The sequence below is a fragment of the Balearica regulorum genome, chromosome 1 (genome assembly GCF_011004875.1).
Source record: "Balearica regulorum gibbericeps isolate bBalReg1 chromosome 1, bBalReg1.pri, whole genome shotgun sequence".
Taxonomy (NCBI): domain Eukaryota; kingdom Metazoa; phylum Chordata; class Aves; order Gruiformes; family Gruidae; genus Balearica; species Balearica regulorum.
In genome coordinates, this window is record NC_046184.1 from 39,695,329 (window position 1) to 39,708,959 (window position 13,631).

A 13,631-nucleotide genomic window follows, 5' to 3' on the forward strand; every position below is an offset into this window, starting at 1 on the left:
AGATCCCCGTTTGGCACTCAGCAGTAAAACAAGCAGAGCAGGCAGGGTTGGTACAGAGCTGGCAGACCACCACTGGCAGGGGAATGAGGCAGTAACGGTGAATGTTTCTGGTCGACCAACAGCCAGCCACGTGTTTCTGACCTGGTATTTAGAAATACTAATTGTGGATTGCAAGACAGGAGTTATCTTAAGATTTCTGTTTCTTCCCTGTTGGTGACAGCACAGTTCTGGTTATTTGTCAACTTAAGAGGATAAAATGAGGATACAAAATCTAAATTTGAAGACTAAGGTTTTAGCTGTGTTTATCATGAAGAAATTGAGACCTTTACAGGATAGCTATAGTATTTAGGTATCCCTTTGCCTAGTTACTTATTGCCCTCAGCAAAGGTCAGATAAGAACCCAGGTCTCCCAGGCTACTTGATTAACTATAAGGCAACATTAATCCTCAAAAGAAGTGCAATTTACAGCTGTTAAAGTGAACTAGCTGATACCATGATGCGATCAGCATCATCGGGGCTTTGTGCGGAAGATGGAGTCTAGGGGCAATGTTAGAAGCTGCTAACAGAGCTGCGATTTGAAGTGGGACACTCCGAAAAGCTGACCTCTTAAAGAGGCTGCTGAACACGACAGGGACGATTTTCCAGTCCACCTATCAAAGTTCCTGCAATTCCCTGTGCAAACCTGCCCTAACAAAGCAAAGCAAGATTGTATGCAGTCATACTGTTTCTTGCCAGCACCTTCCTTCTGAAATGAATTCAGCAGATCTGAATTTCAAAGTCTAGTAAAAAGTAAGCAGCTTTGAATGTCGTTAAAAAGTAGATCTGCTTGCAGTAGGTCAGTTTCCCTATGCTCACTGAAAAAAACCCAAAAAAACAACTGTACAAGCTGAACCTCAGGGCTCCGGAATTGCTGCAAACCCCACTTCTCCGTAGTAATTCCACTATCAAAACACGAGCAATACGTAGCGCAGGGCGCTCCTCATGCTTCACCATTTCGGGAGATCTTACGCGAGAGCTGATTCACCATGGGTGTTGAGGAGGCTGCGCGTGCTTCCTTCTCCCCCCGTTACTCCTGCGTGAGGCCCAAACCGTGACGCTCACCGCACGCCTCACACCCAGCGGGGTGGGTCCGTCGGTCAGTCAGTCCGTTAGTCGCCCCGCCCCGCCGTGACGCCAGCACGCCGCCGGAAGCCGCGGGGGATGGCGGTCTCGGGCCGGCGGCGGGGGCAGGGCCGGGCCGGGCCTGGCGGGGCCTGGCGGCCGCGGCGCGGAAGCTGAGCGCGGGCGGCGCGGCTGCGGGCGGCGCCCCCGTCCGGGGCAATATGTTCAAGAGAATGGCTGAGTTCGGGCCTGACTCCGGGGGCAGGGTGAAGGTGCGGATCCCCGGGAGGGAGGGCGGGAATTGCTCCGCGGGGCCTCTGCTGACACCAGCTTAACTCGGGCTACGAAACTCAGCAAACGCCTTTCAAAACGTATCGTTTCTGTTTGTTTGGTGTCGGGTTTTTGTTTTGTTTTGTTTTCTTTTAAGGGTGTTACCATTGTGAAGCCGATCGTGTATGGAAACGTCGCACGGTATTTTGGGAAGAAAAGAGAAGAAGATGGTCACACTCACCAGTGGACGGTTTACGTCAAGCCTTACCGAAACGAGGTGAGGCGTTAACGGGCCGTGGGAAGGCACCGCCGCTCCTGCCTGCGGGGCTGCAGGGGCAGGGCCTGGGGGGACGGCGCAGCTCCTCCACCTCTCCCGCTCTCGGGCCAGCAGCACCCCGGAGCAGTGAATCCGGGTTTAAAAAAGCCGGGATTTGAGGAGAGGGCGGAAGGGCATTTGGGCATCAGAAGGGGAGGAAATGCACGGGCGGGGGGGGGGGGGGGGGGGGGGGGGCTCTAAAAAGGAAAAAGAGGGGGGGAAGGCACTTTTCCTTTTGTGTTTTTTGGAGTGATATTTCCAGGCTGGGGGGAAAACTGAAGAGCATTGAGGGACAAAATACCAACAGACCTGCGTGCCACTACTAGTTCTTGGATCTACCATCTTGTTCTCATACTGTGTTCAAAATCAGAAGAGATGATAGGCATGTAGGTTGGATTAATAGACAGCAGTTTGGTGTGCTGTGTAAATAACCAGAAATAACGCTGTTTCTGTTTTAGGATATGTCTGCCTATGTGAAAAAAATTCAGTTCAAGTTGCATGAAAGCTATGGTAATCCGTTAAGAGGTGGGTTGCGTATTTGGGCGTTTGCTCCTAGAACTGGGAACTTGATTAGTTCCACTGAGGCTTTATCACCCGTGTTAATGTTTCTGTGTTTCCTGCTGCAGTTGTTACCAAACCACCGTATGAAATCACCGAAACAGGCTGGGGTGAATTTGAAATAATCATTAAGATATTTTTCATTGATCCAAATGAAAGACCTGTAAGTACAATGAACGTCTAACAACACTTAATTAATTATGGTGGCCTAAAGCTGTGCTGAAGGATATTGCTGGCCAAAATAAGTCTCATCAGCCATTGACGTAATAAAACCTGTTCTTGTAGGAAAAGTGTTTAACGATTGGCCACATTTTCCTGTTTCTGTGCTTTACCACACATGATGGCTTTTCCTGTGCTTGGCTTCTCTGACATTTACTAATATGTGACCACATGTTGCACCTTACCTGGGTTGAGCACACACTGAGGATTTCTTTTTCATGTAGCTTCCTAGTTCTAGGATATTTGCATATTTTAATTATCTCTTCCTTTTTTGTCTATCAGATTTACAAACTTACAGAACAGTCAGGGTTGGAAGGGACCTCTGGAGATCACCTAGTCCAACCCCCTGCTAGAGCAGGATCACCTAGAGCAGGTTGCACAGGATCGTGTCCAGGCAGGTTTTGACTATTTCCAGAGAAGGGAGACTCCACAACCTCTCTGGGCAGCCTTTTCCAGTGCTTGGTTATGCTCAGAGTGAAGTTTTTCGTCATGTTGAGATGGAACTCCCTGTGTTCCGGTTTGTGCCTGTTGGCCCTTATCCTGTCACTGGGCACCACTGAAAAGAGTCTGGCCCCATCCTCTTGACACGCACTCTTTAGGTATTTGTAAGCATTGATCAGATCTCATCTCAGTCTTCTCCAGACTAAACAGACCCAGCTCTCTCAGCCTTTCCTCATACAAGAGATGCTCCAGTCCCCTCATCATCCTTGTAGCCCTCCACGGGACTCTCTCCAGTAGTTCCTTGTCTTTCTTCAACTGGGGGCCCCAGAACTGGACACAGAACTCCAGATGTGGCCTCACTAGGGCAGAGAAGAGAACCTCCCTCGACCTGGGGCCACGTTCTTCTTAATGCACCCCAGGATACCATTGGCCGCCTTGGCCACGAGGGCACATTGCTGGTTCATGGAGAGGTTGTTGTCCATCAGGACTCCCAGGTCCTTCTCTGCAGAGCTGCTTCCCAGCAGGTCAACCCCTAACCTGCACTGGTGCTTGGGGTTCTTCCTCCTTAGGTGCAGGACCCTACACTTGCCCTTGTTGAATTTCGTTAGGTTCCTCTCTGCCCAACTCTCCAGCCTGTCCAGGTCTCGCTGAATGGCAGCACAGCCTTCTGGTGTATCGGCCACTCCTTCCAGTTTTGTATCATCAAACTTGCTGAGGGTACACTCTGTCCCCTTATCCAGGTCACTGATGAATATGTTGAACAAGATGGGACCCGGTACTGACCCCTGGGGCACACTGCTAGCTATAGGCCTCCAACTAGGCTCTGTGCCACTTATCACAACCCTCTGGGCTCTGCCATTCAGCCAGTTCTCAACCCCCCTCACTGTCCACTCATCCAACCCACACTTCCTGAACTTGCCTATGAGGCTGTTATGGGAGACGGCGTCAAAAGCCTTGCTGAAGTCGAGGTAGACAACATCCACTGGTCAAAATCAGTCAAAAAGCAGCAATGGTACTATGCTAGCATTAGTTTGTTTCCTAAGAAAACCAGGTTAAGACACTTCTCTACTTGTATAAAGCACTGGAATTAATTTAGTTCTTCCCATCCTATGTTTTAGATGTATCTTGCAGGTTTGTTTATACAGGTTTAGGTAGGAAACTTGATTACCATATTTTAGGGGAAGGGGATGTTTATTTCTAGAAAGACTCGGTTCCTTCTCTCGCACGAAGTACAGTGATCCTTCTGCTTTAGCCATTTTTTGCTGAATGAGAGAGGAAAACTGAATTTTATGTTTTTCTTGATTATGTGAAAATTGATACTAGACTAGAAAGGACTTCCTGCACTGGCATGCTCAGTAGCAACCTGACCTGTCACACTAATTCTGTTCACAGCTTGACCAAACTGTCCTAAAGTTGGTTGGGTGTTTTCTCTTTGCTGTTCTTGGAAGGCTGTTTCAGTGCTTGTCGTGTTTTTCCTTTCCAGGAAGTACCAACCAGAGTAAGGTATCGCTCCCTTCCACAACCATTCGTGGGCCTGTTCGTGGAAGGGAAGAAGTGTGGGCTGTGTGTCCTCTTCCCAGGTCGTGGTCCAAGTGGTCAGTGGTTCCTCAGGGCTGGACAGAGGGCTCCCATTCCTCTCCAGCTCCTGCTGTTTGCAGTGCAGTAATGGCAGAGTAACTCCGTAAGGAGAAATTTCAGTGAAAAGCTATTCACAGCTTCCCCAGTGTTTTTCTTTCACAAGAGGGATGGCGGGGTCACAGAAAGCACTTTCTAACTGATTAATTGGCAAAGTCGGCTTGAACTAATTCATCTATTTGGAAATGCTACGAGAAGGTATTCTTAGTAGTTTTTATACACCAATCCTAAACCACTTGCCCAGACATTTTTAAAGTAACAGGGAGCCTTTGGATAGTTAGTGTGTTTAACACTGAATATTAAATTTAAGTAATTCTGCTGAAGTTATATGACATTTATTTTTGCATTCCTAAAATATTTTTAAATCCTATAGAATTGTTTATTAAGAACACATACTGCTTGTTGATATCTACAAGATTTATATTTCCCTACAATTGTCAAGCTAATAAAATTCTCTCTTTGTACAGGTAACCTTGTATCACTTGCTGAAACTATTTCAGTCTGATACCAATGCCATCCTGGGAAAGAAAACTGTAGTTTCTGAATTCTACGATGAAATGGTATGAACATTTTTAATGTAATCCTCACTTTATTTTGAAGGGTATTAGTGATATCATTTATTTTTCTCCTTCATAGATATTTCAAGATCCTACTGCAATGATGCAGCAGCTGTTAACAACATCTCGTCAGCTAACGCTAGGTGCTTATAAGCATGAAACAGAGTGTAAGTTGGAAATGAAAATACTGTAATTTTAGAAATAAACAATTGTTGGGTTTGCTTTTAGTGTTTTTTTTTTTTCCTGGGCTGTAGCAGTACAATGGAATTGGATGCTGCTAAAAAGTGATATTTTTGCATTAAATTAGCTTCAGCTTTTGCAAAGATACTAATACTTCTTTGAAAACTTTTAAGATTTTCTGATCTGTATGCCTGCTGAAAAGGAAAAAAGTTATGAATAACTCCGTATGAAAAGTGATGGCATGAGCTACACCTAGTTTAACATCTTTGAAATGAGTTAGGGAGTAAGTTAAGGCCACTGTATTTGTGATAAAGTTCTGTTTGGCTGATCGGGATGTTAACTGCAAGCAAAGATCACACGTCAAGTACTGAAATACAGAGCAGTTAGTACAGTTTTAGTCAAAGCAGCAACCCTTTTGGGATAAAGAGTAGTGTCTGAAAGCTCTTCCTGTCTTTTTCCTTTCTGTCTGATTTTTTTTAACTGTAGGTCATTTCAGAACATACTTTTTCATTATAGCTTAATGTTCTTTGTGTCCTTATCTGTCTTTAAACATATAACAGAATTTTAAGGGAATTAAAGAAATGAAACAAAAATACATTGATTCATAAAACATAATGCATTTAGTGATGGTTTCTGTTCTGATCTTGTGAATTTCGTCCCTTATCTTCTACTCTGAGAAAGCAAATCTAGTATTTATTGAGCCCAAATCCTACCTTGTTAGTTACCAGCTCCAACGCCATCGTAGTCTGGCTCACCTGGCCTTTGGCTTACCTGCGTGTTCCCACGACAACAGCAAATGTTGAGTATTTTTAGACACTGAATACCTGGAGCTAAGAGTGGTGATGAGTTTGAAGCTCTACAAGTTAGGGTTCCAGTTTGCCTTATGTCTGTTCAGGTGTGTGGACATGTGAGCTACTTCTGTTTTCCCACCTCAGTTTAGCCAGTCTCAAGGTGGATTTTGTTACCTTGCATGTTGTTACGGTTTATGTGTAGAAAATACTTAATAATTTGAATGATAAAAAAAGTCCAAATTTAAACTTTTCTCACTTAAAAGTTCTGCATGTTTCTCCTGAGAGTAGATAGAAACGTTTAGTAGAGTTTTTTGTATATATTTCCTTAAAACGTGCTACTGAAGTAGATAAAAAATAAGACTTTTTTTTTTTTTTTGCCACTGCTCCACAAGTGGGGCAGCCTGTGTCAGTGCTCAGTCACCTTCACAGAAAAAAAAGTGTTTCTTGATCTTCAGAGGGAACCTCCTGTGTTTTAATTTGTGTCTGTGGCCTCATGTGCTGTCGCTGGGCACCACATGCAAATTATTTGTAATTCTCTGTAATTTCCCATTTATTTGCTGTCACCACGTCAGGTTTTTTTCCCCACTTAACCTTTAAAAAACTCTGGCAAATGATTTAGTGAATTATATAACTCCATCCACAAAACTGATGGGCTGAATGAGGCCATAAAACAAGCTCTTTCCCCCCCTCCCCTTTTTTTTATTTTTCAGGACACATACCATCCAAATTATTGTTGCTATTAAAAAAAATAATACAACTTTTCATGGTACTTACAATATTAATTTTTATCACCACCATAGTTGCAGATCTTGAAGTGAAAACCAGGGAAAAGCTGGAAGCTGCCAAAAAGAAAACTAGTTTTGAAATCGCTGAGCTTAAAGAAAGACTAAAAGCAAGTCGTGAAACCATCAACTGTTTAAAGAATGAAATCAGAAAACTTGAAGAAGATGATCAGTCTAAAGATATGTGATGAGTGTTGACTTGATGAAGAGCTTATACTGAAAACAGAAGGACTTCAGTCATGGAATTCTATGTGTTGTCTTCAATTCTGTCACTGAGACTATGCGAATTTCACTTGCAAATGATTGAAGTATGTGGCAATTGACTTCATAAATGGAGGAAAAAAGAAAGAATGTATCCTTGTTTTATACTTAAAATCTGTAGGTACTTAACGATTTAGTTCAAGTAGAAGGGGTCTTGGAGACCAGGCTTCTTTTTTTTTTTTTTTTTAAACTGTATTTGTGTGGTATATGAAAACTTTGTATTAAGTCTTGTATTAGTTTGATGTGATTTTACCAAATGCTGGTGTTTACTTTTTTAACTTGTTTTTTTTTTCTACTGATTGTTCAGAGATGCATCTTTAAAGCTGAAAATAAAACATGCATTTTTTTATGTTAATATTTTTGCCTCTGTCCAGTTGTGGGCTTCAAGAACAATTGTAAATAGCATACCTTGATTTAAGGCAGAGGTTGAAATAGAATGGTATGCAAGTTGCTTAAGTCTGGTTACAGTGATTTCTGAATGTCTGCCTGTTACCAGCACAGTGAAAAAACTTTCTGAAAACAGGATTTTAAATAACTTGTGTATCTACAGCTAAGAGTTTCTAGCCCCACATCTGCTTTAACACATATAAATGCATTAATTATGTAAGTTATGCTTAGAAGCAGGAAATTATTCCGATCCTGTTTTGTAGAAGTTTGTTTAATATTTATACTGTACTCAGTTCATCAGACATTGTCTCTGCCGCTCCTTCCTCCTCAGGGGGAGGACTCCTCATACTCTGCTCCTGCTCCAGCGTGGGGTCCCTCCCACGGGAGACAGTCCTCCACCAACTTCTCCCACGGGAGACAGTCCTCCACCAACTTCTCCAATGTGAGTCCTTCCCACAGGCTGCAGTTCTTCACCAACTGCTCCAGCGTGGGTCTCTCCCACAGGGTGCAGACCTTCAGGAGCAACCTGCTCCAGTGTGGGTCCCCCACGGGGTCACAAGTCCTGTCAGCAAACCTGCTCCAGCGTGGGCTCCTCTCTCCACAGGGCCACAGGTACAGCCAGGAGCCTGCTTCAGTGTGGGCTTCCCACAGGGTCACAGCCTCCTTTGGGTGCATCCCCCTGCTCTGGTGTGGGGTCCTCCACGGGCTGCAGGGGGACAGCCTGCCTCACCATGGTCTTCTCCAGGGGCTGCAGGGGGATCTCTGCTCCGGCACCTGGAGCACCTCCTGCCCCTCCTTCTTCACTGACCTTGGCATCTGCAGAGTTGTTCCTCTCACTCCTCTGGCTGCAAAAACTGCTGCTCTCTTTTTTTTTTTCCTCTTCTTAAATACATTATTCCTGAGGTGCTACCACTGTTGCTGAAGGGCTTGGCCTTGGCCAGTGGCTGGTCTGTTTTGAAGCTGGCTGGTGCTGGCTCTGTCAGACATGGGGGAAACTTCCAGCAGCTTCTCACAGAAGCCAACTCTGTAGCCCTTCCACTACCAAAACCTTGCCATGCAAACCCAATGCATGTTCTGAAGTAACTAGCAAGTGTTCTCCCTGAAAAAATCAGTGTCATCTTTTGCCTGTAACATCCTTTTTTTTTCCTTCTTTTTCTCTTCCCCCTTTCTAGAGGTAAAAGAGCCTGATAGAGATGGTACTACCTCAGGTTTTGAAAGGGCTTGGACATATTTTCTTTTGCTTTGAAATACAGTGTTGGAGTAAACTCTGCTATAGGGAATCAAACATCTGACATTCCCTTTCCTATAGAAAACAATATTATTAATGCTTTGAGAACAAAGCACTCATTTCTTCATGTTTGAAACAACTGACTGGCTTTTACCACAGTGTGGTAAAGATTTAGAACTGAAACAGTTTCAATACTCAATACATAGACATAGGTTTTTCATTAAGAAATAAAGTGTTAAAACTTGGCATATTTAGTTTATGGTATTATATATACACAGAGGTTGAGGAACAGCTTTGTACCAGTGGTGTCCACACAGATCCTTCCTAGCACTGCAGACTATCCAAATTTTTCTGCCTACCTAACTGGTTTGGTCTATTGATTCAGTAGCCAACTTCCTTTTAAACAGGTGCTGAAGAAGAATGTGCTAGGCAATTTCAGTACAGTACAACGTGCCATTCTCAGAGCTTTGCACTGGAAATAAGACTTGCATGGGCCATAGTACATTATACATTTAAGGTTGAAATAACACTTTTCAGTGAAAAGTTAAAAAATATTCATATAATTTTCTTTTATGATACCTTATTGTTCAAAGTGTTTATTTGGCTGCTTCCTTGTCTTTACCAGTCATCAGTAGCAGATTTTTTTTAAGGAAAAATACAATAAGGTTAGCACAAAGTGAGTCCTCCCAAGTATATTCTCTTAGCTTCTTGCAGATTTATTCCATTTCCTGAGGAGGTTTTTAAGGTCCATTTGTGCATGCTGAAACAAAAATGGGAATGGAAAACAGTTTTGGTGATACTAGGTTGAATGCAACATTATTATCTTCATATTGGTCAATTAAAATAAAACTAAGGTAGAATAACTCAGATGGAATATGAAATAGGTTCTGCAAGAGCTGTGACTAACAAGAATAGGTCTGATGCAACAGGCTTGAACAGACCAAAAAAGAACAGAGTGATACCTTTTGAATCCAACATTTTCGTAGGAGCCTAAAGTATTCTTTGTGTTTACATGTTTAATAACATCCAATAAACAGCCTAGTATTCAGTGTAACAGAAGCAATGATCCCGGCTCCACAGTCAGTAGTCATCAACATGCTAGACCAGTGATGTAATTTTTGTTTGTGGTTAGCAGGGTTTTTTCCCCCCCCCAGTTTTTCTTTCGACTTTTTTCCATTTTTTTTTTCTCTTTTTTGTGCTCTCTGTAAAGATTATACAAGAGTCATTAGGTTTCCCCATCAATACTAAGGCAAGAAAATAGTCCTAACATCTGTCTGTGCTGAGCAGTTACTGTTGATAGGGAACAGGAAGAATATCTTCTGCTTTACACAGTTCCTTACTATGTTCTGTGTTTTCATTAGAAAATACTTTCTTCAGATGTTGAGAAAGCCATTGAGCCCTGTATTAGGCAGCAATTAAATTCTGGAAAAAAGTTCATGAGAATTAAGTGGTTTAGGATTTTGGCTCGTGAATAAATGTGAAAAAACCCACCTCCCCGCATTTGACAATAAACCTACAGCTTCTCTACATGCAACTGCATGGGTTTCAGTTAACAGGTTATGTTTGGACCTACGTGTTCTGCTGTTAAAAGTTGCTGATGCAAGCACCTGAGAGAGCTTGTGTACAAAGTAAATGTACAATATAGTGTTGACCTTCTAGCGTGTATCATTTTCAGTGTTACTAGAACTGAAATAGAGTGGGGCACCTAAGGACACATTTGCATTTGACCTCCATTGCCTTGAAGAACAAGCAAAACCCAAATGCTACATGCCGCTTTAATTTTGGCAGCCCTACGAAGATGCAATTCCAGACAAATAGTTACAGTTTGTGCTTGCCAGGGGTGCTAACATAAATGCTATTTATATTGCTGAGACTGACTTTAGACTGTGGTTTCATCCTGAGTTATAATTGTGAAACACAGATGTATTTCAATTTTCTATGCAAAGGAGGGGAAAAAAAATCCTTCATTGTGCTATAGGTAGTTTGATATCACTGAATTGCACAGTAATTTGTCCAATTGCCAACACTGAAGCTTTAGGCTCCACTTGAAGTAACCCTTTGGTAGATAAAGATAAAACTCAGTTTATCTCAGTTTATATGCTTACTGTTATCAATTTTACCAATGAGGAATGTTTACTTTAGGCATCAAACATGCAAAAGTGGTAGTTACTGTCATTGCCGCTTCCACTATAAAGACTTGGGGGTTTTACATAGTTAAGAAATGTTAATAGTCATCACAGTTATTTCAGACACTGACTGCTTACTTACTTCATACCCAGTATTACTTATTGCTAGTTGCTTTCTTACCTAGCTCCATCTCATACAACTTCTTTCCTTTGCCTTTGGGTTTGGCACACTGTAGTTTACAGTTAGGCTGTGAAGTTGTATAAGGCTGTACTCAGGAGGTTTCCCATCAAAAGTGCCATTATCTGACAGGAGATGAGTAAATACACTTAATTCAAAGATTTACTTGAGAATTTCTGTGGTTAGTAGAGATGGGACTGGAAGGAACATTAAGTCACCCTGGTCCTTTTCTTTCTAGACAAATGCTGGTAATAATACCAACCTAAAGACACTTTTGCTGATTACGCATTTAATCCATATTAAATACATTAGTGTTTGCTTCTTAATGGGAATACAGCTTTAAGAGCATTTCAGCTTGTGTTCAGGCATAAGGTTGTTTTCCAAACAGCAGGTGGCAGGTATATCCAGTCTCAGCAGCATTTTAATTACTGGGATTTTTGGCAGATCTGTGATATCTTTGCTTGATCTCGTTTGCTTTGAGACTTGATCAACTGATGAGACAACTTGTATTTGCTTCTGTAGAGATGACCAAATTATCTCTTGCATGTCAGGAAACTGTTCAGCAGCCTTGTGAACAAATCAAATGTGCTGTGCCAGGAAGCAAAAAAAGTGTGAATGTTTGTTTGCAATTTTTGTTCATTTGGCAAGAGAAGTAGCTTTCAAAATACAAATCTCTCTGGGGTTGTTTTTAGAGTTTGGGGTTTTTTTGCTTTTTCAGGCTGAGATTGTATGACAATATGAATGAACAAAACATAACTTAGGTACTCTACTGGACTGCATGCTTTGCTCGCACTCAACTGCTTGCACTTAATTTCAGGTGCAAAATGGCAGGATTTTCCACAAGTAATTACTTTTTTAAAATTTAATGTTGATAGAGTTAATAAGCTTCTTTGACTACTTACTGCTTAATGAATACTATGAATGAACCTTTGGCTTCCAAGTATGTTGCAACTTTTAATTTTCCTGAATACAGTAGCGAAGAAGAGTTTAATTTAAGCAAAGGGAAGAAGAGACAATTAGGATAGTAAAAAAAAGAATAGCAACAATGAGAAATTCTTGTTATATATGCATCATGATATAATTAGTTGGGATTTATTTTAACACTCATTTCTGATACATTTATACTATTTCTGTTTTAAAAAGTTTTAAGCTAGAACATGAAATCATGTAAGTTTCTAGTGAAGCAATCTTACCTATGCAAATAGCTAATACACATCCAAAATTAAAATTTACATTTCAATTTTCATAGGAAAATCCTCTTGAATGCATACTGATTAGGCCATAAAAAGAACTCATTAGCATTGGAATATGTAGTATTTGTCCTACTCCCTCCCTGATAATTACTGTACTTTTTAAGGTGTTCATGTGTTAAAGAGTGGCTGGCATTTATTCCCACAGTTGTGGAGAATTCTGCACTTTAGGACAGAAACAAATTTCATCTGATCTACTGGCTTTTGCTTTGCGAATACTTTCACCTGAAGTGATCAAAAGCTTTTTCTTCAATGTCTAATTCTGCAATGTCTGGCAAATCTTACATTTTTTTCAGACTCTGCAATTCAGCTTTATTTCAAATAACATTTGAAACATATTTTATGTTAATATTTATGTTAAACATTTTATTTCAAATAACCTTTTAAATTTTATTTAACCTCTGATCTAGAATGCTACTAAAATGCATTTTATTTATGCATTTATTTATTTATGCATTTTTATTTAAATACACTTCTAAGATTCTCAGTGAAACATTCTGGTATCTTTATTCATAGGATCAAGAAACAAGACATATGGCTCAGAAAGGTCGTCTTCACCTGCTGAATTGATCAGACAAAACTGCACCTCACTTTAATGACTCCGAACAAAAGATTTGAAATCATTTCACAGTTAAATCATAGTTTCTAAGCTTGCATCTTTAAGCACTAGCATGCTGGGTAAATACAGGTATTAAGAGTTGGCAAAAATAACAAGGTTTATGCCTGTCTGCATGTAACAGGGGTGACAACTTTTGGACTCAAAACTTGGAGAATGAATAGTGCTGCAGCACTTTGCTGTTCCATGTGCTGAGTCTGTTGAATGTAGCAGGGCCAGCATGTCGCTCCTTTTTCCTGTCTATGTTTATTACAGCAAGACTTAATTAATCCAGGTAATTTTTTGTTTAATCACCATCCTGAACAGAATGATAACTACGTGCCACCTAACGCTCCATTCAGGTCCTAAGCCACCTGAACTCTGAGTAGGTAATATGGAGAATGTTGATAAGTCAGGTTTGAGGGGCGCGCAGTTTACTTTTGGTGTTATTTCATGGTTTCTGTATGGAAGTATTTCCTTCATAAATATTTACTCCATTAGCTAAATATTCCTGAGGAAGAAATGTGTATTTTGGACAAATTGGAATTGATTTTTTTCCTTCTTGCTACAGGTTAGGCACATTTGCATGGTGAGGCAAGACACAGGATAGGCATTAAACTAGACAGACTGGACTCTACCACCCTCCTGCGTAGTGGTTGGAACTGATCAAAGCATCTGCTGCTTTGCAAAGCTTTGTGGTTGCTCTGAATCTTCCTTTTTTAGTCCTTATCAGCAACCGTCAGGAACTGTAGTGTT

At 41.3% G+C, this 13,631-nt stretch overlaps 1 protein-coding gene across 1 annotated transcript; it reads left to right on the plus strand.

Moving 5' to 3' along the window:
* Positions 1–1,177: 1,177 nt before the first annotated feature.
* Positions 1,178–7,660, plus strand: YEATS4 (YEATS domain containing 4). Its single transcript, XM_010305192.2, has 7 exons — positions 1,178–1,373; positions 1,529–1,648; positions 2,146–2,212; positions 2,314–2,408; positions 5,008–5,100; positions 5,177–5,264; positions 6,869–7,660. The coding sequence occupies exons 1-7, from the start codon at positions 1,323–1,325 to the stop codon at positions 7,036–7,038; spliced, it is 684 nt and encodes a 227-aa protein (XP_010303494.2). The 5' UTR covers positions 1,178–1,322; the 3' UTR covers positions 7,039–7,660.
* Positions 7,661–13,631: the final 5,971 nt, after the last annotated feature.

Bases quoted from the DNA above. Each gene is read 5' to 3' on its own strand.
- YEATS4 (XM_010305192.2), top strand. From the start codon at position 1,323: ATGTTCAAGAGAATGGCTGAGTTCGGGCCTGACTCCGGGGGCAGGGTG. The intron at 1,374-1,528 runs GTGCGGATCCCC...TTTTCTTTTAAG, and splicing joins ACTCCGGGGGCAGGGTGAAG to GGTGTTACCATTGTGAAGCC. The intron at 2,409-5,007 runs GTAAGTACAATG...CTCTTTGTACAG, and splicing joins TTGATCCAAATGAAAGACCT to GTAACCTTGTATCACTTGCT.